Genomic DNA, 26,255 nt, shown 5'->3' with positions numbered 1-26,255 from the left:
ATCAAAATCTTATTTCTCATTACAATAGCGATACATTGCCTAGCAGACAGGTAATGAGAACAAAGAAACTCATCAGCAATTAGCGGATAACGGCTTGATTTTCAACTCAAGTTCAGACAACCTCCTTTAGAGGAAAGGAGCGGCTCAGTCAGCGTATTTTGGCCACGTACAAAATTACCTTTACATTGAAGGAAACTTGAAAAGAATAGTTTCCTAAGATAGAAAAACATTTTAGAGATAATAATAAACCATAAAGAATCAAGGATGGTTAACGATGGAGAAGATTAACACGGATTACAAACGAAGAACTTGAAAAATTTAGGCTAACCTTTTCAAGACGTACAAACCGTGACGTAGGTCCTTTAAAGGCCTACAGAGAATTTGAAGCTGGACAGAAATTAGGGACCACGTTTCAGTTAAGTACAGTTTGTTCTGAAAAGACAAGTAATTTCTTAAGACGATTTCTGTTTTAGTCTCTTTTTTTCGAGCCGGGGAGAAAATCGATCGCACCAGCATCAAAACACGTATATTGGAGCACGACGCTCTTATTGTAATCAACCCGTCTCTTCGTGTAATAGAACATTTGACAATCATCACGATTCATAAAATTTGTGTGTTTCGAACAAACCTCTACCATACAGCTCATTCTAACTTGAGTAAACAGTGCGTCTGCGTTCTTCATATAAAGAAGGCACGTACGTTTATTAATCTAAATTAAAATTCGACGGCCATTGGATAGATGTTAGGTCGGCTTGTTTAACGCCCAACAGCAAGAGAGAAAATGAATAAAAGTTATGTATCCGCCTGTTCTTCTAATTACTTTTTCTTACAATAAATAATTTACTCGCGAAAAAGCGAAACGCGGGGACATTTAGAAACATTAAACACTCTTCTAAGTAGTAAGCAACTTTTTCTCATTTTTGGCCATCGAGTGAAGAGCTTGAATTAAGGGTTAAGTTTTAAATAGATGTTACTGAATTCATATCATTAACAGAGTGATATTCCCTATTTCAAGTTACATTTTGCAGTGAACTGTGAAACGACTCAGTCTTGAGAGCAAACGGACTGAATCTCAATGTCCTTCGCTACAGGAGAATCTTGAGCTCTTGTTCTGGCAATCCAAGTTCCGTAATCAGTTTTCGGAGTGTTCGTTCTCCCTTCTGCGATATATCCTACATTAATCGGGGATCCAATAGTTCGGTGGCATATCTGACTCGTCAACGGGTTAATAACCCGGAAGACCGCGCGACGTATTTCACGATTACGCCAGCAATAAATCATTGGATTCAGAGAGCTGTTAAGAAATATCAAATTTTCAGCCCACGGATAGAAGTTGTATAACAGTTGAGGCGTATCGCCTTTGATAGTGCGAATGAGTAGAATTGTCATACCGGGTGTATAGCAGATTAACAGCGCGCCAAATATATATGCCATGGTCTTGGCGAATTTAGTTTCGCGGGCTACGCTTGGTGCGAACGGATCATAGTTCTGTTGCTCTGAAACGATCCGTCGGTGATGTCTCCTTGCTTCACGGAAAATGAAGAAGTATACAAAAGCTGTTATAGCGTAGCACGAGCCGATTACTGCGAAGCAAATCAGGTAAACGATGCGATTAGGTATTCCAGCAAATCGCACGCACGTTAGAGTGACCCAAGCCAGCCAGACACCTCCGATAATGCTCAACACGCGAGGTTTGGTGACAAGCCGCATGTAGTTCAAAGGTGAGAATATAGCAACGTACCTTTCACAGCTTATAAGCGTGAGGTTAAGGAAGGAGGCGCCTGTACAGAACAAGGCCATGGTCAGATAAGCGACCCATACTCCGCAGTCATCAGTTCCGGATAGAGCAAAAGCTTGCCGCGCTATATACAGGGGCTCTACAATGGAACCCACTAGCAAGTCTGTACAGGACAGACTGACAAGAAATAGGTTTGCGTACGTGCGGAGTTCGCGCGTCCGAGCGAAGGCCAGGATAAATAACGTATTGCACGAGACAGCAGTCATCAAGCCGAGCGCGCTGATCAGGCACGTAATGATGGCCGTGACACGCGCGGACATCGTATGCGGGAAGCGAATCACGACTTGAAAGCTGCAGTTTATCACGTCCATGTCTTCTGTGATAGTGGAAGAACTTAATAAAGTCATTTCACGATTTACTACCGATCACACTTTAGCCAACCAGCCAATTAATGAAGTGGCTTTCCGCAGCAAAGCGGTGAATATCTGTATATCTCCCTTTAAGGTCTCACCACCAATATCAACAAATAAGCAATGTCAGAACGCCCGAGGAAACCAAATCGGATGACTCTTGAATTGAAAGTAGTCATGTACAATGATGATGTAACTGTGAAAATCAAACGATTGATCTTTTTCCGTAGTTGTAATTTTAACAGTTAGATAAGACTGCGCAAACCATTAAGCCACAGGAGTGTCGCCTTCCCTGAGCGACACAAACTTCAGAATGTTTTGCCAAGGTGAGATGCACGACCCAATCACACCTGCCTCATACGACACTGTTTATTTTTCATTATAACGCCATGTATGCGCGTCTTGAATAAAGAAAAGGAAACTAAATGGTATGTTCATTGATAGTTTACTTGTCTAGGCCGAGTTATGACGAAAATTATTAATAGGCACTCGTCCATAATCACTGTTTTAACCCATTGTATGGACCAAAGCGTTTCAAGAAAAGAATTATTAAAATCGAACATTTATTTCATGCAATTGACAGAACCGATGTTAACATAAATATAGAAAAGCAATATCCACTAAGAGTTTTAATTTGTCGAAGATATATTGCATGCGTAATTAAAGAAACACAAAATAAGGCAAGGCAAGGGAATTAGAATTTTTCGTCGCTTTTTGTTATTTTTTTTTTTTATATCAGGGGAAAATTCACCGGTGTCGCAAATTAAACCGGAAATCGGATTTAAGCTTTCACTACACGTCAAACATCACTGAAATAAAAATTCGATTCGAAATTCGACTCCTTTAACAAAACCCAACAGCAAAACATAACATGGCTTAATAAAGAAAAAATGGCAATTACTTTTCTGCCAAATTTCTCATTCGCAAAGATGTCAGTCATTAAAATTCGCAAGCTAAGTCCTTCGGCTCTAAACGTAAGCTAAAAGTGTAATTTCTCTTTACTTTTTCTCGTATACTCTGTCTCATGTTCGTTTTGAGAATTTACCAGAACATCAAAACGTCAGGTTGATTACAGTGTAGTGGTCTTATGTGGTGCTGGAATAAGATAACGAACAAAACCTTGCGAAAAACCGCTTGTCTTTTCAACACACCCTACAATATTTAGGTCGTTTGTGAGTTTCGATTCCAGGCTGATAGAAAAAGTGGAAAATAAACAAATTCGAGGATATGTTTTGTAATAAATTTACAAGTCGGATGAGCTGCACTCGAGTAGGCGATATTTACACAAGTTTTTAGCCGATGTGAATAAGAGAGGAAACATAAAGGTAATTAGATTTTTTTGCAATTTCCCTTAAGGCATAATCACACGTCCAAATGGCTTTAAAAGTTATACACCCAAAAGGGTTGATTGAAAAAATAAAAGAATGACTGTCTTTTCTGTGGCGAACGCAAATACCAATTTTCAACGATAAACTCGCTTCGACAACACTTTTTCGTGGACAGTTCAGTAAGTAAATGAAATGACAGTAAGACACCTTTTGGTTATTGACTGACCATTTCGTTATGATGGGCCCATTGACAATGAAAGTAAAAAAGGATGAAATAATATTAGGCACTTTGCAGAATTGCCACTCGCGAAGCTCGCATCATTTCACCTGTCATAGTTTAGTCTTTTAAGCAACAACAGAACAAAAGAACCTCGATGTGAAGTCAAAGTGACTCTTGAATTCACAACCGTTTTATCTCTCTTTTTTAAATGTTAAATGAGGCAGACAGGTAGACACAGGAAACTATAAAGGTTAAAATAATAAATAAATAAAAAACGTCGCAAGACTAACTTTATTAGAAAGGTAAAGAGTAATATCTTCGATGTTATAAAAAACAAAGCCAGTGTTGAAGTCCACGAGGTTATTTTTTATTATCATTTCCTGAGGAACACAGTGTTATGTCATCTCTGGATAGGTGTCAAATTGGAAAAAGCACCTGCAACAACTGACTTTCTCCAAAAAAAGTACATTATTTATATATAAAAAATTATTTAAGTCTCACAAAACCTTCCTGACGTTGTCGTTTTACACAGTTAAGCGAAATGCAAAACAAACCAAACCATAATATATACAAACGACAGGTTAAATGTTCTGTAAAACAACACCACAGAAAGACGAGCACGTAAAGCTACCCGTGGATTGCGTAAGAGGTGCTAAGCAACAAGACGAAATGTTATGACGTGAAGCTGACGTGAGTACGTCCGGGGAGTTCGGAATTGCTCGTGCAATGTTTTGATTAGTTGATACAATAATCGCAAACTTTTCGGGTATTTCGGAGTACGAGGATTTGATTAGGTTGCGTACAAATAAACAGAGAAAATAGGTGACGTACGCACAAAGACAAGGATTTGAAAACACACAATTGAAACAAAATATACAGCAATACTGATAAAATACACAATTTACATCAGAACGTCATTTGGTAACCAAACGCGTTCTTTGTTATCAGCCTAAAAATCTTGCCATAAACTTTCAAAAAATGATCGTTTCGTAATCTTGGCTTGGCAGGTTAATATTAAGTTCCTTCAAGATCGTCAGATTCTTCTCTTATGCCAAGTTCTTCAAGTAATTGTTTCTCCATCTGTAAATACTCCTGATATTCCTAAAAAAAACATGGCATAAATAGAAACTGTAAAAAGATTGAGAGATATTCCAAAGTTAATAACAGCCGTTTAAGGGATTTAAGTACGTATTTCAGAAGTTCATTCAGATCCAGTTGAACGCAAGATAATCTTTTGCAGGTTATGCTAATTTTTTTCGCACAATTCCATCAAAAACAGCTATTATTAATAGTCAAAAGGGAAAACGTTGAGAGCCTTCTTAAATGTATTTTCAACGGGCACGACGACAGAACAAAGGCAATTGCTAAAGAGAACGGACTGCAAAAGAGCAACTTTCAGTTCAGTGCTGAGACAAAAAGTTATAATTAAATAGCCAATCGGAACCAACGAAGACAATCTGATGAACCAATGAGCACTCGAAGCGAATACACGTGACTGGTTTTAAGGGCGGGAAACGCGTGCGACCCACACGCGTATGGTTTGGTCTTGTATCTGATTGGTCAAGTAGGTGTCGCGAGGGTTTTTTTTTTAACCAATCACAAAGCGTAGTAACAAGAACCCGCTAAATCTTACCATTCTTTGTCGGACCTCTACATCTGCGTCACTCTCCTCTTGACGTTTACCCTCCTGTTGCATTCAACAAAAATAAAGAAAAAAAAAAATAAGTGAATTTTACTAAACAGTATACAGTCGAACCTCCGCTAACGGACACTTGGTAACGGTCCCAGCCACATACAAACACTGAAGAGAGGCATTTGGGTGACGACCCAGATAACGGCTGCGAAGAGACTGGGTTATCTCGAGTACGTTGGCAAGATTGCCTCCAACATACAGTGTCGTCCAAAAACACAACACGTAATCCATCTCAATTTCGCCCAGTATTAACCATCCTTGCTTCTTTTTAGATTATTACTGTCTCTTTGGCGTATTTATATCTTAGTAAAATATTATTTTAATGTCTAATTCGATTCAAGGTAGTTTTGTGCATTGGTTTTATCACTAACCTGTTGCCGTTTGCTTTCTTCAGCGTCCAGCTGTTTCTTTTCCTGTTCTCGTATCTTCATTCTTTCCTCCACAAAAGCAAGTCGCTTTACTTCTCGTTCGAAGAAGTTCTCCATAGCATTTGCCTAACAAACGTCAAAAACAGCAATACTTCAACCGACTGTAGCTTAATCTTTATCAGTGCGCTATTTTCGCTGAAAGCAAATGGTAAAACTACCACTGTGATACAGTTGATGCAAAAATAATAGTATCAAAAACTTTTTTCTTGGTGTAACAGCTTACTATTGCCACAGTGTAGACTGAAAAAAGCTCCTTCCATTTTAACCTTAAGCCCCGCGACTTTCTTTGGAGGGATTTCAGAGCTACCTTAAACCGTCGAAAACTAAAGAATAGAAAAATTGATTGTTATGAGTTCTGACAATTACACAGGAAAGTCCCCATTCCGAAGATGTCCTTTCATGCAGGGAACAAAACAGTGTAGAGGGGGAGGAGGGAAAAATTGGGGGAAAAGTGTCCAAATGCTGTTGATATGAAATATATGTTATGTGGACAAGGGAGCTGATCAAGATAAACCAGACCGAAAAACTAACTTCTCCCGAGAAGAATAATATTACAGAGAATGTGAGGAAATCAGTAAAGAGAGTTCACCTCATTAGCTGATGGGTGCCTGAGATTCCACGGAACCTCCATCACATGCAGTGTCCCCATACTGTCACCTACAGCTAGCAGCTGTTGTTTACCTAAGTAACCAAATAAACAAACAAACAAGATGGTCAGCTAGGGAGAAGTAAACGCTAGAGCTGACAAAGGGCACATATTAAAAACGACATTATCTCTACGGAGACAGCATTCAATACTGATACTGAATACAATTCCCATAAGCCAGTTGGACGATTGAAATAAAAACGCAACTTTTTTCGTACATAAGGAAAATTTGAGTAAGGGCAAATCCGATGAACACGCTTGCACGTTTCTGATCAAGGGGCGTCAACTGTAAACTATCCCTGTTTATTATGAGTTTTATCACTCAACTTTCATGTTAATGAAAAAAAAAAAACCTTTTACTATAAAACATTTTAAAGCTGTAGATCTAGTTCAGTTCAATTTGCATGCAACTTTAGAGTACAATGCTCAGGAACAGGAAAGCCCCAGTGAGCAACCACTGGTATTGAAGCAATCGAGCAGTACTTTTGTGTGGTACTCTTTGTATTTTTACATGTGTTTGGCTTTTTTACGCGTAGAATGTCTGAATATGAGACTCATACAAGCCCTTTGTCACACTTACTTGAAACCTGGTGAGGTGAAATTGTGGTGATGGGAGCAGAAGTAACATTCTGAGTCAAGGAAGGCTCGTGCGACCTGACAACAACAAAATAACTTGAATACAAATTCTCCTTAGTCATTTCAATGAATTCTCTTCAAATGGATTCTGAGAATTTGGTGATGCATCAAAACAGTAATTCCTAGTTGATGATTTTTTTTAATCTCATTACCTGGATGCTTGAAAATCTATTGAGATTGTAAGGAGAAAATAGAAGCTAATCACCTGTCCAGTAGGTCCCACACGTCTACATTTCCGTCGGTCTTCGTGATGAAAAATACCCCTGAAAAGGGAAGAGAAGGCTTTGTAATGAATGATGAATTTATGTGGTGCTAACTTCACGCAAAAAAACAGAAATAATTTTAAAAAGAAGTAAAAGTTTGTCTGTTCCAGTCCAGGCGATCGGAAAAACCTTATGGCCCATTGGAATTATCGCTAAACGTCCACACTACCCTCCAAAGTGAGTATTGCAAGGAATACGCCGGAGGAATTTGAAAACGGAGGTTTATTTCTACGGTTAGGTGTCCACACTAATCCGTCACGAAAACGGAGCTTTTCGAAAACGCTCTTCAAACCGGAGGAATTTGAAAACGCCGGCTTTGAGTTTTAGTGTGGACGGAAAACATTTTGAAAACGAAGCTTTTCGAAAAACGATCAGGCTACGATAATCATGATAATTCCCCTGCCCGAGTTTTCCTCAAACACAAATCCAAAATGACCGGTGATTGTTGCGTTTTTAAATTTCTCCGGCGTACCGTGGACGGTAAACAATTGATGCGTTTTCAGAGTGAAACCTCCGTTTTCAAATTCCCCCCCCGGGGGGGGGGGGACTCCCACATGGAGTGGACGGGGATGCTCGTTGGAAATTTTGAATTTAACCCCTAAAAGAGACCAATCTGGGCGTGGCCGAAGCTTATGCAGACCCCTAAAAGAGACCAGTTTATAAAACAGACAAATAAAAAGTACACTGACTTTTAATGATGGCGAATTTGTTTATATGAATTGAGTAAATATAAAGAATCAAAATTCTTTCTGTTTTGTTATTTCTTCGCGTGCAACCCTTAACGAGACCTTGACGGCTAAAAATAATGACATTTTGCCCAGAACACCCTAAGCGAGACCAAAATCCGAAATTTACTCCCCTAAGCGAGACGACGAGCATCCCCGTCCATTCCATATAGGAGTCCCCCCCCCCCCACCCCCCACCCCGGTCAAATTCCTCCGGCGTCGTGTGGCCTGGGTCCTAGACTTTTTCAAAGTCCTATCCATTTGTAGTACTCAGGTTTCGAGCGTTGCAGACGTTTTTCGCTTTCCGTGCTCGAGCTTTCGCAGCTCGACTTGTACGCAAGTCTAGCCTCACATTTCTCAGGCTAACGATCAATGGTGAACAAAGTTCGTCATTCTCAATCCATCTCAATCTCCTTCAATATTAACCATCCTGTTTCTGTTTTAGCTTCGTACTACATCTTTGAAGTTTTCCCATCTCAGCAAATTGTTATTTTCAGCTTTCGATTAGTTGTGGGGTAATTTTGTAGAGAGTAGATATTTTGTGACGTGTGACATAGCAGTAGTTGTACCTGGTCTTGAGGGACTCCAGTGCCCTCGTGTTAGTCTCATAAGATGACTCGCTGATTGAAGAAGTGGTCCACTCTGCAAACAGAACAAAACAGAGCTGGATAGTAGTACCAATGACAAAAACTACAGGTATCTATATATACCATATGAGGTATGCTTAATGTGTATCTACTAAACTGAAAAAGCAGATGGTTTACTTACAAAATTTTACTTAGAGAATTGATCGGTACCAAAGTGTTAACTGGGGAAACTGTAAGTATTACCATTTTAGCAAAGTGCTTGTCGCTGATACATGAAAATGGGACGCTTTGAGAACAACCCTATCATTCGAGTCACTCACAACGTAAATTTTCCACTTAAGAGAATTGTCCGTCATTGGAACGTCGTTCGTTGCAGAATTTTGGAATGGTTGCTCGTCATTCGAGCCAGACAGGAACATTTATTCAATGGTACTCATCGTTTAGTTCAAACAATAAAAACACTTCTACTACCGTCACGCCTTCTTTCCAAATTGCAAATGTCCATCCCCCAACAGTGAGAATGATATCTCTGAAGAATGGCGACCTCTGTAGGGTGGTGATGGGACCATCATGTGCTGCCCACACCTGCTCAGGTCGGGGAGCTACAAAGAAAAGTAAACTAAACGTCTTTTGGAAGTTAACTTAGCTTAACTTAATTTATTAGTACTTTTATTGGGAGTGTCCACGATTAGTCGGCCTCCGGGCTGACTAGAAGTTTTAGACACTTTAATAAAGTTTATATATTGACTGATTGATTGAAAGCAGGAAAAATTACACCAACACTGTACTGTCTTAAAAGCACCATTTAGACTGAAATTTAGTCTAGACAAACCAGAAGCAGTGGTTAAATTTCAGCCTTACTGTAAATAGCCAAAAAGGGGGTCTGAAAAGGGTCATATGACAACTGACAACATATGACATTCAACTACTAAATTATTTAAAACTTACTGAAAATAGAGAAACAGCCAAAATTTTAACTGGCATCTGACACACGGACACAATGAATCCTGCTTGACATCCAACAAATGGCCAAAATTTCAAGAGACACCTGATAAATGGCTAAAATTTCGACTGCCATTTACGTCCTCACAGAGAATAGCCACATAACTAGCAACAAGCCAAGAAAAGCTGATGTACTCAAGCCATACTCACAAACTATTTTCCCGCTGTCTGTATCCTTTTCAGGTTTCCAATCCATGTAGACCAAGTCACCTTCCTAAAATCAACACAAAATCACTTGAGACAAACGTATTTGTACTTCTACCCTGAGAGCCTCTTTAACAAACGCTCTTATTTCCCGACGAATTACAAGAAAAAGAAACTAGAGAAATCTCTTTCATTGTCAAAACAGTTTTTTTCCCTTGATGTAAAAAGGTTTTTGGATTAGGGATATTTAAATTTGAGTATTTCCTTCCATCATATACTCAGAATTTTTGAAAAAACCCGACCAAAAATTTTTAAGCGCCATCATTTCAAATGAAAAATCCACTGCTAAATGAATGAAAAAAGAAAAAAAGAAAAAAACAAGGCACTAAATGTATAGAGTTCGAGGTTTCATCCACATTCTTTTACAACTTCATTATTATTATGACTCGCATATTTACAATTTTTACAGAAATAGATATACAGATAGCAGGGATGCTGCAGTGGTGAGAGCGCTTGCCTCCCACCAGTGTGGCCTGGGTTCAATAATTATTCTGGCCCGGTGCCATATGTGGGTTGAGTATGTTGTTAGTTCTCAAAAACCAAACTGTTTAAATGAACGTATATGGCTAAACGAACTTTCCAGAGGGGAGGGAGAGTCAAACCAGAAAAACCGTCTATGAGGGAATGGAAATATTCTGGACAGACACATTTTGTAAAATAATATTGGATTATTCCCCTTTTTTACCCTAATGAGTGTATAACACTACTTGACTGAAGACTCACCTCAGTACCAATAAAAAACTTGGAGCTGACATTCTCCAGAGGTTTGCCTTGGTCCCTGCCTTTAGATATACTGGAGGATATATTGGATATCCCACCTGCCTCTTTTTCTTCACTTGATTTTGCTGTTAAAATTAAAGAGTTGGGTATTCTGTAAACCTCTATAAGTTACTTTGTGAGAGTTATGAGTTAAGTATATTGTCCAAGAATGCAACATAATAACTACAGTGGAACCCCACCTTACGTGCCCTGTTAATGCGATCACTTTGATATTACGGCCACTTTATTCTGGCCCAAACAAAAGCCCAGTCAATAATTTTCTTATTTAAAGAACCACTTCAATATGGCCACCCCATTAAGGCCAGAATTTTGTGGTGTGTGGGTGACCGGATTAACAGGGTTCCATTGTAGATGTGGCAGGTGCTCACCCAAGGTTGTTCTGACCAGATTCTGGCACTAAAACCATTAGATGGCTGTACCTATTGGATAAATTATGACAGTGCACGGGAGACTAGCCTGTGAACAGGCTCCAGCTAGAAGGGTCTGACCACAGCTGGAAAGGCCGAGAAGGAGCTGGCAGAGAGTGAAGTGGCCAAGAGGAGAATTGGGTGGTGGTTGGAGCATCCCTTCTCTCTCTCTGTCTCTCTCCTGCTTTCTTTTCTCCCATCCTCTACTAGAGACCCTGTTCACAGGGTTATGGGAGACTATACACAACACAGGCTATGAATGGCATTACTCCTGAAAGACATCAAACAATAGTTTATTTTACTAACCACCTGCTGTTCTTGCGCCTTGCCTTTCTGAAATGCTGAACACACTTGGTCCAAACTCACCAGCACCCGTTACATGAGACACAGTCACCTGAAGTCAAAACAACCACATTGCCACTGTACATCATTAACATTAGCAACCTCTGTAACAGCATAATTTAGAATAAGTATGTTTGCACTGGTACCAATGTGGGTGTAGTTCAAAGCTCTATTTGGCCTCCAGAGGATGCAATTCTAAAACAAGTTCTATTGAGAGTAAATCTCTGGGACCAGGCAGTGTTACAAATAAACAATAAACACCACCAAAAGGAAAACAAGCTCCATCATACATACTAATGAGCCTTGCTGTACATAAATTTTTCAAATCATGCCCCATACATGCACTTGCACATTTTCTAACTTGCTTTTTGCATCAATTTGTGGTCCCTTATCTCTGACCATAAATTTCAACAGACACTGTCACTATACATAGTATGCTGCACATGCATGTTTTCATCAGAAATTCTTAATAACTCAGGCTTCTATGATGCCGCAGTAAAGCATAGTTCGATGGGTGAAAGCATTGTTATCCTGTCTTGAATACCCTTGGTGCATGGTCAAAAACAGCCCTAAAAGAGCCAACAGTGGCATCCACACCACGTAAGAGACAGCAGGAGGGCAACTGGTTTTCACAGGCGGGCAAAATTTTTTGAACTGAACCTCTCTATGAAGAAGACTTTCCTCTAGAAGATCAAAGCAGGTGGGCAAAATCATCCTCACAGCCGGTCAATATGCCCAGTGCCCAGCCCTTAAAGAAACCCCTGTGGATGGAAGTATTTGGAGTAATGTATTACTGCACTGAAAACACACAAAATTCCATGACATGTACATTACCCTAAGGACAGGCTTCCATGTTAAATCCAAGTGTTTAAATGTAGGAAGAGTTCCAGCTGGGTTTTGACCAGCTGCATGTGCAGGTGCCGCAGACTTACTAGGGCGGGTGTCCCAAACAAGGACAGTGCTGAAATCAAAACACAAACACATAGGTTTTCTGTAAAGAAGCTGTTTTGCTGCAATCAGAAGAAAGTAATATTGCTTTTATTCCCTATTTCTCTCTTGGGATCCTTGAAGTCAATCAAGAGGTGAAAAGATGTGACAGAATGACAAAATCCCTTTGCCTTCAGTTTTCCTGTGGCCAATATAATTTTTCCTAGCGTGTTTTCTGTTTCTCATTTGATGTTCCCTTATAAAGAAGATATAAGATCCCACTAGTCTACAATGTTCACTGAGGGTCGTACAGGGGTATTCTTGTGATGCGTGATTAGCTGATTTTATTTTTCGTGAAATGTGAATTTAGGAAATTATTCTTCGTGACTCCTGACCTGAAGGTTTTGTGTGGCCCATGAAGAACCTGAATTATTAACCGATATTCGTGATTTTACCACGCTATTCTACGTGATTTTGAGACACAAGTTTTCCGAATGGCTAGAGTCGTCTATGGAGAGTGACTTGCAATTTGCAATATGGAGCCTTGACTTAACCATTTGTGATTTTGCTTTCTTGAAACACTGTTTCTGTTGTAAAAACAGGTTGTTAAAAGAGTATCTTACTTGCCTATTTTTGTGATTTGGGAAAACAAAATTTTTATTTCTATTAACCGTGATCCTGAATTTTATCCATTTGTGAACCGTGCCAGAGAGCCCCCCTGTATGACCCTCTTCACAGTAGGTGTCGTGAATGGTAAATGCAAGACTGTGAGAAGGTAAGACTAGCATTTTTTTTGCAAGCCCAATACATTTTTTGGCTTTCGAATTGAGACCAAGACTTAAGACCCTGTTTTGCCTTAAAATTGAAAAGGCAATAACTTGTTGTATTGTATAGAACATAAGGAGCCTGAAATAAATCAGGGGATCTAACGCAGGGCGTGTATAGAGCAGGGCTCAAAAAGACTTGAATTCCAGCTTGCCCTTGGAACAAGTAGCTCTCAAAGTTTGCTTGTCCTGGGCAAATCTTAGTTTGCTATTTTAATGATTTAGTTTCCAACAACTTGCCCATTGGGCAAGAGGGAGTGAAAAGTTACTTGCCCAAAAGGGAAATCGTCTTGTCCCACACGATTGGATGGCACTTTTTTCGAGCCCTGTAGAGTATAATTAACTTAGAAATACAGTCTTTCTGCTTCATGCATAATTATGTTTCCTTTAAATATGGAAAGGAGCACACCCATCATAGAGCTTAGAACTGCTTGGACAGTACAATAATGTGCTTGACTCTGAAAGTTTCTCTCACTCACCCATCTGCAGCACATGACATCAACTGACTGCACTGCTGTGATTTGTTTTCAACAACAACACCCATGCGTCCAATCTAAGAGAAACCAGAGCAGCTTAGTCATATGAAGTCAGGGATGTTGTTAAAGGCCATACCCTGTAACACCTGGTACAGATGAGTATACTTGTTACCAGTTAGACCGCCCATTATTGAACAGAGTTCACTGGCAGATCTGCAAAAAGTTTGTTAAGATCAAGGCAACAGGTGACTCACAAACAAACAATGACAGTTATTAATACCTCCATATGATCAGGAATCCATATGATGTCTGAGACAACTGTTTTGTGGCTGTGTTCAATTGAAGACACCGCACAATATCTGATAATGGGTGATCGATCAAAGCTTGATTCATCTTCAAATCCAGGCTGTAAGGTTACATAAAAGAATGTTGTTTAAAATTGATACACAGTTTCCCTACATGTAAGTTCTTAATGTAATCTTATTATTTAAAGGGGGTTAATGCAATTTTCTAGAGCATGCACCAGAGGTGAAATTTCAACTGAAGACTCTTGTTAGGAAAACTGTTTCATGAAAGTGGGAATTTTTTGTGGGAGGGGGGTGTTTTCATTATTTTCACTCTGATTTGATGTCAAACAGAAATTGAAGACTGAGTTAAATCTACGGAAGATATGACTGATGATTGCAGTTATACACACAACTAAGTAGTTGCAGAATTAAAGCCTGAAAAAAAATTATTCAGGCTTGAATGGGATTCAAACCCGTGACCTCTGTGATACTGATGCAATGCTCCACCAACTGGTCACTCGCAACTTTGTGAGTTCGTAATGTACCTGTATAACTGCGATGGTCAGTCATGTCTTCATACCTTTCTCTGCAGTTCAAATATATGATATTTCTTGTGTTCACTTCTAGTAAAATCTAATTTTCAACTTGAAAATAAATGATCTCAACAACCCTAAAAAAGGTTTTCAGATTTCTTCATCAGCTGTTTTTCTCACCAAAGTATTCATGGAATTCTTCTTGCTCTGGCCATGAGATTGTCTGTGACTGCGTAATCTATCACTGTGGTTTGTGATGTCCCATAAAACAATCTAAATAAAATGAAAACAGAGCATTGCAAAATCAAGGGCTTGAAAAAAGTGTCCTCCAGTCATCTGTGACAAGTACATTTTCCCTCTAGGCAAATAACTTTTCATTCTCACTTGACTGATGAGCAAGGAATCAGGCAAGTTGTCTGTCAACTATATCATTAAAAAGTCAACTAAGACTTGCCCACGACGAGCAAAATTTGAGAGCTACATTTTGTACTTGTCCGTTGGGCAAGCTGGAATTTAAGGTTTTTTCGAGCCCTGAAAACAACCAAATCATATTTGCAAGGAAAAAATTATGAAGACTAAAATTAAACTTGCAGTACATCTAGATGACCAGTTGTACTTCTTGGTGTACTCTGAAAGCTTCAGTATCCCCTCATTGATAATTTTCTTTATTCTCATCACCTTTCTGTTCAATGGTGAGTCAGTTTTGCAGGGAGAAACTATATGTTAATCATGCAGGGAGGGTAGGGAAATATTAAATGACATTACCTGTCCATTAATGCACCCTCCAGCAATGATATTTGGATCAGAAGGATTAAACTTGAAGGAAAAAATATCATCAGGAGCCTCAAGTAATGCCTGAAAATCAATCAAAATTAGAAATAAATCAGTCTGAGTTCCAAGGCTTGGAAGTTACGGATTTTCAAAAACTGTCACAGGCCCTTCACTGTCTTAAGGAAGACCATGTACAACTAGAGAATGTAAAATGTTTGATTCAGTAAAAAATTTGAAAATTAATTAAACCATTAGGATTGATGTTGATTTACTCTGGGGTTGATCTAAGGGGTTTTGAGGGGGAGTTTGTTGAATCCCCTAAATTAATGAAAAGTAACATGATTACATGCCAAGGATCTCAATTTTAAAAAATTTCCAGCAGAAGGAGGCTCCCAGACCCCGTCACAGGGGACCACTGAATCCACTTTTCTAAAATCCTATATCCACCCCAGTTTACTGGTGACGGCTGCTTCAAGAATTTAATGAGTAGTTGCAACAGACACATAGGGTTATCTCAGTCTGTGAATGACTGTCCTTTAGGAAATGCTAAGCCTTGCACATTGCTCTCTGATGGGTGCTGCATCCTGAGTCAGGGCAGCCAGCCCGCAATTTCAGCTTCTTGAAAGCACTGCTTAAATGTTTATCATTAATACTAATATAACCAAGACGAGAAATGTTTGATGAATGGTTTAAGTTTAACTGTACATTTAGTAAACACATACCAGGGGATGAATTGGATCTGAGAAACTCCAGATCAGAACCAGGGACGATGTCATAAGAATGCGAGAAAAATGATCCACTCTGTCATCAAATGAGAGATCTTCACCGCAAGAAACTGCAATAATCCCTGTGAAAAACAATTTATTTTAAATTCAATACTGTTTTTTAACCAAACACTGCTTAACAAAGTTTAAAACAATTATATCTATTTTCATTACATACCTTTGATAGCAGGATGCCACTGAATGTATGTGATTGTTTTCTCTTTGCTGTACTGAAGATCAGTAAAGGACTGGTATTCCTATCAAGCAAAAAGGCCATTCCAGTTATGTATACAACTTAAATAGTTGGGAAAACAAGCCTGAAAAATTCAGGCTTGAACAGAATTTAAATTTATGACCTGGTGCAGTGCTTTACCAACTGAGATATTGAAACTGGGGACTGGTCAAGTTGTGAGTTGCCAATAATTAATTATGCCTTAAAATAGTGACAACATGCAAGAGAATATAGTCAATCTGTAACAGCGTACAAGGCAGCAGGTATTATATGTAGGCAGGACCGCGGTCTAATGAAGTAACCTTATTATTCAACTGGATACAAACCTTTAAATAGTTGTCTGATTTTGCACCAAAAGTAGTTTCATCATCTGCCAGGGATAAGTAGTCATCATAAAACACATCCAATATCTCATTCTGCTGTAAAGCCAGCTCAAACCTGCAAATGAACATAAACCAGTTTGTCATTGTTGACAAAAAAGAAAACGGAAGCTACAGGTGAAATTGCCGGTTGTTGATAGGATTCACCCACAAAGTAACAAGCTGCTACGGATGTGGAGAACAAGGCTATAGGTGACTCAAAACTTATTGACAGCCCTGGCCATCATTGTTTTCTTGATGCAAAAAGTTCATCATTGACAACACATGAGTTTATTTGGTCTCTTATAAGGAAAGTTCTACAAAAAAATGATATTATCATATTTACAAGCCAAGAAATTCTATGGGAAACGAAAGGTCAAAACACTTGTTCTGAGTAGACATCATTGATCCTTATCACCCCCATGAGAACAGAGGGCATCCACCAGTATCCTCCAATGCACACGGTTGAGTAGAGAGACTTCTCTTATGCAAGGTTGAGATGACAAAAGTTACACCTTTCTCATTATTAGCTATAACTTATTTCAGCAAGTGACAATTGATCTGGCTAACCGTATATTGATGTCTACTACTATTCACCTCTGGTAGACAATAAATCATAGTTATTAATCGTATCTATAACAAAATTCTCAATTGTGATCGGTTCTCCATGTGCTTATTTGTCATGTAATCGGTGCGCCATCATGTGCGTGTCCAATTACAGGTATCCAATTTGAACCTTTTGTAATTGGACACCTGTAATTGAATACCCACATGATTCACATATCAATTACGGGCGCTTTAATGGTTTTCTTTGCAACTTATGAAATGAGCTACATATGTTTTTGCTCAAAAGAAGTTCTCAATTTAAGACATTTTTAATTCTGAAATTTGTTATAGATACAATTGATTAGTAGTTGGACCTTGTGTCCTACAATTCAGGGACTAATCGTGCTTGTAATTTCAAATCGGACTTGTGCGATTACTCCCTGAATTGTACTCCACTCAGTCCAATTACTATTACTAATAGTTATTGTCATGGCTGTCAATGATTATGAGAGCCACATTATTATTCTGAACGCAAAGTGATTATTAAAATAATTTAGTGTAATGGTTTACCTTGGGGTAACTTTCTCAATAAAAGTGATTATATCAGCAGTTGTTCTTTTAAGCTCTTCTTTGGATTTCTCTTCAAGAGTTCTTGCCATGTACTGTGTCACAGCATTACAAGGTTTTCTCCTATGATGGAGCATTAATGAAGGACACAACTTACATGTAACTGCTTGTATTTTGTCTCATTCTAATGTCATATCATTCACTTAAAAATGTCACTGCAGCTGTATTTACAAGCAGCCATCTCCTAGACACGTAATATTTAAAAGTTCCATTTGATGTAAGGCACAGTGGCTTTACATGTAGTTAATGATTAGTGCATTGGACGTTTGACTGAGTTGTCTAGGTTCAAGCCTTGGCTAGGGTCATTGTGTTGTGTTCTTGCAAGAGACAGTTCATCTCACAGTAGGAGTAGCAAATGGTAAATGTCAGACTTTGAAAGAATGCAAGGTTAGTGTTTTTCTTCATGAACCCAAGACATTTTGACTTTTTAAATTGTGAGACCGAGACTTAAAAGCGTTTTATATGCGAGCAAGATACGTTCAGACTCTAACACGTCCAGACATCGTTGGAAATACTTCTAGTCACATCATTCCATGGAAGCTGCAGATAAGTGCTGCCTATTTTGCCAGTAGGCTCAAACGCAGAGTTTACCTTAAGCATTATATAACATGTCTACCTAATTTACATGAATTTATAATTTACTGTATGCTTTGTATCAGCCTTCTTAAGGTTGCACAATGGTATCTGATTACATACTATTATTGGGTATGGTACAATGTATATCCTACCATTCTGTTTGATTTCCTATATCTGTCAATACTGGAACAGCCTGAAAAAGAAATGGACAAGGTTGTCTACATGTAATTTTGTTAGAGGTCTCAAGACCATTAGCCAACTAGTAACAGACTAGTAAAACATAATTCTAATAATCATAATAATTGCAATTGGCTTTGTACACTTTATATCTGATATAAATCAAACTTTACGTAGCATATTTTAATTTTGTTATTTGTGACTGCAAATGTGAAAGCAGAACATAGCGGTAATGAAAACGAAAGCAGTTATCACAATTATTTTTAGTTTAGCCTTTCCAGTCCCAATAATTTTAATAGCATCAATTTCAGGTCTCAAGAGTTGAAGTGAGGCACACAAAAAAAATACTGTACCATTAAAAATAAACCAGTGAAACATCTGGTTTTATAGTTACATTTTTGTATTCATTGGAAAGTAAGAGACTGACATGTCTGACTGACATGTGATAGTTGACAAGGGCTGCTCCATCATCAGCTATCATGTGATAGAAATCTCCAGCTCTTAATCTAATTGCATAATGAAAAACAACCGTGAAAGTTTGGGAGAACTCGAAAAAGTTGTGGAAACACTCGCCTGTCGGCTCCTGTTTCTATTAAACAATTAGATTATGAGCTCGAGATTTCTATCATGTGATAGTTGACAAGGGTGCAGCCCGAGTCAACTGTCACAAATAGAAATCAAGAGCAAATAATCTAATTGTTTTAGCATAAATCTACTAGTCATTCAAAACTTTATCTTAATCCTCTTCACAGACGCTTTGAAAACGCCAAGCAGCAGCCATCATTTTGTTAACAAGGGCACACTGCTACATTACTCACTATCTATCACAGAATAGATAGTGAACTGCGTAGAACGACATTCGTGATGAGATGCTAGTAGATTTACACTAAAACTTGATAGAAACATGGTACATGTTTTCTATTTCTTAAACTTTATTTTATGCTAAGTGAATCACTCTCATCTACCTGTATGCCTTTGTCAAGCTCTTTCTTCAGGAGTCCATAGCTATCATCGTCATATGAAGGGCATTCTACGAAGCCATCTTTAGCATCGGACACATTTCGATCACTGAATGTCACAGGCACTCCAAACTCACGCCTCTTTCTTGAAATCCTAAACTTGACCTGAAAGGAAAAACAAAAGTTAGCATGCATATAAATATTATTTCAAATGTGTACTTCATACATATGCACTTACACTAAAACAGTGACTTGATCATAACATGTTGTAGCAAACATAAAATGAATTAATTTTTAAATTTATCATGCAAAAATTACATTGATATACAATACATACAGACACGAGTATTTTACTGGAAAAATACACCACTCGTAAAATTCATATATGAAACTGCATCCAGGCTCTGCGTGGTGTAATTTTCCATGTCCTCACTAGTGACAATATTGATTATGTTATTTCCTGCATATTCGTGGCTGTTTGCGGAAAGAGTCAGTTTGTCTACATGTACACTTATATAATAAAGAGAAAATTACACCTTGGCTTGAAGTGCTACATGAATTTAAGTTTCGCATGTTAACAACAACATCTTACTCACTTGCTGCACTTCTTCATACATTATTGTTTTCATCTCTCGAAAATAAAATTCGTTTACTTGATTTCATGCCGCCATGTAATGTCTAATCAGGGTTCCAGATAAGTTTCAAGGTAGAGTTACAATAGGGAATTCAAACAGGTCAATTTCCACTGCTCCTATACCCAGGTTTTTGACCTGAGATCCCTCACTTATATGGATCACTGTCCAATCAGTCTATATCTAAAAGTCATTGATCAGGGCTGGGTTGTTCAAAGCCCGATTAAGCTAACCCAGGATTAGCGAGAATTTTGATTTCATTTTTGTACATTTTCGGTGAGGTTTTCTGTTTATATTGTTCGTCCTTCAGTTTTGAGCTTGTGTAATCTCAAACTACACAAAACATAAGCAGTGAAAAACATTTCTGTAGAAGAAAAATTGTTACTTCGGTTAACTTTTAATCATGGCTTAGCGATAACTGACTTTCGAACAACCCAGCCTGGAAGTATATTATGTCGTTAGCAGTTAACCTTGGGTCTGTTTTCAGTAACATTCTCTTCCTCCACTTCAGTTTCACTTCCAAAGGATTGCCATGGCTGAGGAGTTCGTGGAAACTTTCTAAGTGTAAATACTAAATCTTCTTCCTCTCCTTCCTCTGCTTCTCCATCTTGAACTTCATCTTGAGGAGGCTATCAAGAAACAAACCCATCCATTTACAGTGTTATACCTTAAAATATAACCACAGCTTATCTTTATGTTAGAGTCTAGAGAACACACATCTCAGTCTCAGAAAACCTTATGCTTTTTAGAGCAGGACATTTTACACCCTGACCCTCAATTTTGAACTCCCCCTGCTCTCAGCTCACTTTTTTTCACAACAAAGAAATAACTCACAGATTATGCAACATTTTCAAAATAATGTATTGGCGCATGTCTCTATGTCTTTTTGCCATGTGGCCTCTAATGGCTACAGTATACTTAGGTTACTTCTGATTTTCATTGATATAACACAGGGACTCCCATACACATGTTAAGGTGATGGGGTGATCATTTGAAAGTTTGGGAGGGAACTCCCAAAAGGTACCAAAATCTGTTTTGGGGTGTTTGTTTTTTTGTGGCCCAATTCCCCTTCACCCCTATAAAGAGGTAGCAAGCCTTAACCCAACAAAGTGTTAACTATTTCCATCTGTTCTTTTATGGGACTGTCCTCCCGATGCTGCTGGCATGAGTAACATATAGCCACATGTGGTATGGCTTGATGCTAGCTCAGATGCAGTTAAATTAAACATTAGACTTACATTCAGGATCCTCTCCTTGGCTTCCTCTGTAAGAGCAAGATAAAAATTCTGACCATATTTGAACAAGGGATCATACACTACAAGCAGTTCATCAGCTTGATAATCCTACAACAAGAAAATGAAATTTAATCTCTTGGATAAATTAAATCACACCAGTCCAAGTATCTTGATTTGTTTGTGGTATAGATTGTTTTCACTCTCACACAATGAAAACATAGGCACGCAATGCGTGCAAGAGTTATTTTTGTGTGTGAAGTGTCGGAGATAGGAGCATTCATGGAGCTGTTTACAGTAACGATTTGGTTAATTTGACAAGTTTTTTTGGTTGTGATGTACAGCAAAAAAAAAACTGGGAATTTATGATGTACATGTGATGTTAAATCGGTCACGGTAAGATAGCTAAATAGTAACCCATAAAATGTTTGACTGAATAAACTAAAGTAACCTGACATGTCTCCAAGTTAATGTAGATACCATCTTATTTTCTAACAGGCAATTTGATTCGTCCTTGGATACAACCTGCACTGTGATTGGTGTGACACGCGCACATGCATAACTCCCTCACTCACCGATCATATAACCCTTCCAACCACCAAGAGGAATTTTTGCTCAGAAATACTCAAGTTAATTTAGAGACTTTTTCACATTTTATATGAGTCGAACGTTTACCCTTTTTACACAACACAACACAACACAACACAACTTCACTGAAAATAGAAAGAAAGAGAAAAAACCTCTGACACGTTGAAAGTCTGATTTAATTAAATTGCACTTTAACTTGGTGCCACGCAGTCTTCAAAGAACATTTCAACAGTTTTCATACTTTTTACCTCTAAAAATATTGGACTGAAATGAATGTCATCAAATAAAACTATTAAACTGCTACTGCAGAGACGTAAAAACTGTCCAGAAATGAAAGTTTTTTTGTTTAATATCCTGAGAACAATAGCCAATAACTTGTCAGCTCTAATTGAATTTACTCCCATATAAAAAACAAAAGTGTTAAGTTACCATTTGTTACTAAAGATAGCAAACATCTCATGGGAAAGAGTGGTGACGATTCATCCGCTCGAATTGAATTTACTCCCTTGTGAAAAACAAGAGTGTCAAATTACACTTTGTAACTGAAAAACAAAAATATCTCGTTATATTTGCATGCAACAAGAACAAAACAATTGTTACCCACACTTACTATTGTAAATGTTAGAACTGTTTCAAATCTAAAGTCTCGTCCCCTCTAAAACATGTCCTAAGAACTAGAACCGACGATTCGTGACCTCTAATTGAATTAACTCCTTGTGAAAAACAAAAGTATCAAGTTACCCTTTGTAATTAAAAATAAAAATATCTCATGCCATTTGCCTACTACTAACTCATGAACTGCTTCAAAACTCAAGACTCATCTCGTTCATAACTAGCCACCATTACACTGAAAATTATGCACTCTAAAACAACCCAATGTATGTATGTAACTGTCACACTCCCCTCCAAACCGGACTAAAAATCACAAACCGGCAATATACACATCACTCTTTATTTTTCAATTACCAAAGTCCTTGTGTTTATACATACCTTGTGTTTCTCACATACTATTTACCTTTACAACAAGAAATTTGATTGGCTGTTCATAGTAGATCCAATCTGATTGGTGTGACATACATACATCTCTCACTCACTCACTCACTCACTCACTCACCCATTGACCCATCCATAACATACCCAACGTGCCGACTAAGAGGTATTTTTTTTTAGAAAAAAATAACTCAAAAATAAATAGAAAACTATTCAGTGGATTGAGTCAAAAAATTGTAATGTTATATAGGAGATAAGTAAAGAAGACACTTCTCAAAGTTTTAGGTCTCTGCATTTTCCCAATTTTCAGATGTTTGTCAAAATGTTTTGTGCAAACTTACAGAGCCCAGTATGAAGCCACCATGTTGGTGGATCTCTGTGGTCCACCAATATGGTGGCCAGAAAATAGTGTAATCATCTGGAACTTACTTCGGCTATCTAGTCGACTGATTATCTAAACTGAACCAACAAACATTTACACAGTCAAGCACTTTTCCTAACACTTTAACTCCTAAAATGGCTGAAAATCACAAGATAAGTGTAGCTTTGTGTCATGCACTGCCATAACTCCAAGATTCAAAATGCGCTGGTTTCCAACCAAGTAGGCTATCAAGCTGAAAAGTTGTAAAGTTAAACAGATAAAAATTTAGATTTCCTTATGCCTCATGAGGATAAAAAGTTTCGTGGCTCTTCAGTTTTGGATTATGATAAGAGAATCTAACAACATATCAGATGTCATTTGGAGCTTTTCAGGCAACCCGTCCATTTCAGGCTCAGCAAAAATATTTACCAACCCATCATTGTGGTCATTCAGCTGACATCCATATTGGTTTTTTCTCCAAGTCATCAGCTGAGCAAGTATGCAAGATGATATACTTGCCCTGGAAAAATTTTACATGCCTGTTCAACAGAATAGAATGAGGACTAAACAACATGTAATTGGAAAGATAATTTGGTCTTATCAACTGGGTTGATAATGTAAATTAGCCACCATAAACAGATTCGAAAGCTGACGTTTTGAGCACTAGCCCTTTGTTGGGGCGAATCCAAGAATTGTGGGTTGTGTGTGGTTTATATACAGAAAGATGAAGCTACGTTACTGGTTGGTGCATGGTAATGTGAAAAACAACAGAATAAATTAGTTGAATGAAAAGTGTTTGTTGATACTGTGAGGATTAAGAGTGCTGATTTGAAAAATAAATTTTTGTTCTAGAGTTTTGCGGTTTTCTGTGCTTCCTTGATGTAGGGAAGGCCGCAGACTGCCATATGTTGCTTAGAATGATTGGGGAGATTACAGTGTCTCATGACCAGTTTAGATACATTTTTGTCGTCTTTCTCTATGTTGCGAAGGTGTTCTCGGAATCGGTCGCCTAGTCGTCTCCCTGTTTGGCCAATGTATAACTTTTTGCGAAGAGTGCAAGTTATGCAGTAGACGACATTGGCTGAGGTACAGGTGAAATGATCAGTGATCTTCAGGTAATTGGAAAGTTTACTTTATTATTTTCCTGTGACCAGTCTCCCAGAACATCTTGTCCATAGTTGTAGCAGTCGGCAGGCACAGAAAATCTAGGTACTAATGAAAACCAAGGCCACTTTGACAATCGACAGTCACGAAAGGAACGCTTTTGCTCTTCCTGCTGGTATTTGGCTTGTTTTTCAGAAACATTAAAAATACTAAACACCATATCCTGTTCAAAACAGCTCATGCCATCGCACTATGTGTTTCGCAGATGCAGATGCAATACAAAGCATCAGCAGTTGACAAGATGAAAATTGAGCCTGCAATGATTTCATTCATTGAGAATACCAAATCATCCAAGATGGCAGACCAAAATGATGATATTATCGCAAAAGAAAGCAGCTAATCTTTCTCTGTTTTCTAAAAGTTCCAAACGAAAAACAAGTGGACAGAATGCATGAAACTCAGAAGAAAATTAAAGAAAATAGAGTCAAACTTAACTCGTCCAGCAGACAAGTTTGCATATTGTTTTGGTTGTCTTTATAATTTTTCAGTCATCACTGATGACCAGACAACTGCGAATATGGATCCCCGATTCAGTGGCCTTCCAGAAAATATCCACATCCACCCTATGGAAGGTCAATGAAAATTCTGAGAGGATGGGAGGTCTTAATTCAAAGCCAAAACCTTCAGCATAATATTAAGCTCCTTTTATGAAAAAACTGTGTGGAGGCATGGTGGCCTCATGGTTGAGTAAGAAGGTACGACTTCCAATTCAGCAGTTCAAGTTCGAGTCCTGGCTGGGGACATTGTGTTGTGTTCTTGGGCAAGACACTTTACTCTCACAGTTCCTCTCTCCACCCAGGAGTATAAACGGGTACTGGCGAAATAAATGCTGGAGGTAACCTTGTGATGGACTAGAATCCCACCCAGGGGGGAGTGGAAATACGCCTAGTCGCTTCATGCTACAGAACCCGGGATAAGCTCCAGCCTGATGGGCCACTTGGCTCAAATGCAGATTTTACCTATTTACCTTTTTGTGTAAAAATAGGAGAGAGATGATAGAAATTTAACTGAAAACAATCAGTTCCATATGAAATGAAATGGATCAAAATAGGTTGTCTTAAAACATATCAAGCTTATGTTCAGCGACTGTGAACCGCAAGCTTCCATTACTGATCCAGGATATGCCCAGGTCAGCAAAGTGAGGCTAAAGGTACCCTGCCACATAGACAGACAGACCACCTTTACTTAACACGATCATTAAAATTCCAGTTCAACTAGCCTATGGGGTCGTGCATAATAGAATTACATGTGGTGCCGTTTTAGCTCCAGCTTTGCACTTAAAAACTTACCAAAACGATTTGCTTAACTGGATGAAAATCTGAAACAGCTGCCCTGTCTTTAAAATCTTGAAGGATTGCTTCCTTTGGGATCAGCTTGTGTGGATTCTCTTCTGTGACATCCTCATCGCCCTTGCAGCCAAATATTTCTTGAGTTTTACTCGTAAAGAAAAGTGGCATTATGTCCGACGGAATCTCTTCTTCGCCTTCTTCTTCACCAACATTGCTAGCGTCTGCATCTTCTATTCTTTCCTCCGGCATTATAGCAGCAAAATCGTGGAAGAAATCACTTTTATTATTTCCAAAAAAGTTTATGTACCTTCCTCCTAGTTGCCGCCATTTTGAATAACAATGTCCCGGATCAATTTCAAACAAACGTAACCATGAGAACATTTTCTCAGTGGGGCGGGGTAAGGCTGGCTTTGGCAGATTGACATTAGATCGATGTTTTCGTTGTGAAAAATGAAGAATTTTTTTTCAAAAAAATGTCTGTCAGAGGTTCGTTCGTAAGTAACTTGATTTACATGTTACAAAAATATAATGG

General features: G+C 38.4%; 2 protein-coding genes across 2 annotated transcripts; both read right to left on the bottom strand.

Annotated features, from left to right (window-relative positions):
• Positions 1 to 32: 32 nt before the first annotated feature.
• On the bottom strand, positions 33 to 3,876 carry LOC145467977 (beta-1 adrenergic receptor-like). The gene has a single exon (XM_081451636.1). It carries the CDS (start codon positions 2,143 to 2,145, stop codon positions 1,045 to 1,047), a length of 1,101 nt encoding a protein of 366 aa, XP_081307762.1. The 5' UTR covers positions 2,146 to 3,876; the 3' UTR covers positions 33 to 1,044.
• An 84-nt stretch (positions 3,877 to 3,960) lies between these two features.
• Positions 3,961 to 26,213, bottom strand: LOC145467909 (dynein axonemal intermediate chain 3-like). Its single transcript, XM_081451540.1, has 25 exons — positions 25,724 to 26,213; positions 21,338 to 21,442; positions 20,570 to 20,728; positions 19,474 to 19,632; positions 18,484 to 18,524; positions 17,699 to 17,818; positions 16,550 to 16,661; positions 16,170 to 16,248; positions 15,950 to 16,074; positions 15,222 to 15,311; positions 14,637 to 14,729; positions 13,917 to 14,042; positions 13,640 to 13,713; positions 12,244 to 12,370; positions 11,374 to 11,461; positions 10,604 to 10,725; positions 9,827 to 9,890; positions 9,146 to 9,276; positions 8,657 to 8,729; positions 7,305 to 7,362; positions 7,044 to 7,117; positions 6,407 to 6,498; positions 5,761 to 5,883; positions 5,330 to 5,383; positions 3,961 to 4,797 (listed from the first exon to the last, which is right to left on the bottom strand). Exons 1-25 carry the CDS (start codon positions 26,102 to 26,104, stop codon positions 4,711 to 4,713), a joined length of 2,757 nt encoding a protein of 918 aa, XP_081307666.1. The 5' UTR covers positions 26,105 to 26,213; the 3' UTR covers positions 3,961 to 4,710.
• Between the last annotated feature and the right edge of the window lie 42 nt (positions 26,214 to 26,255).

This window comes from Orbicella franksi, chromosome 14, assembly GCF_964199315.1.
Source record: "Orbicella franksi chromosome 14, jaOrbFran1.1, whole genome shotgun sequence".
NCBI classification, from domain to species: domain Eukaryota; kingdom Metazoa; phylum Cnidaria; class Anthozoa; order Scleractinia; family Merulinidae; genus Orbicella; species Orbicella franksi.
This window is presented reverse-complemented; position numbering and strand designations above follow the sequence as displayed.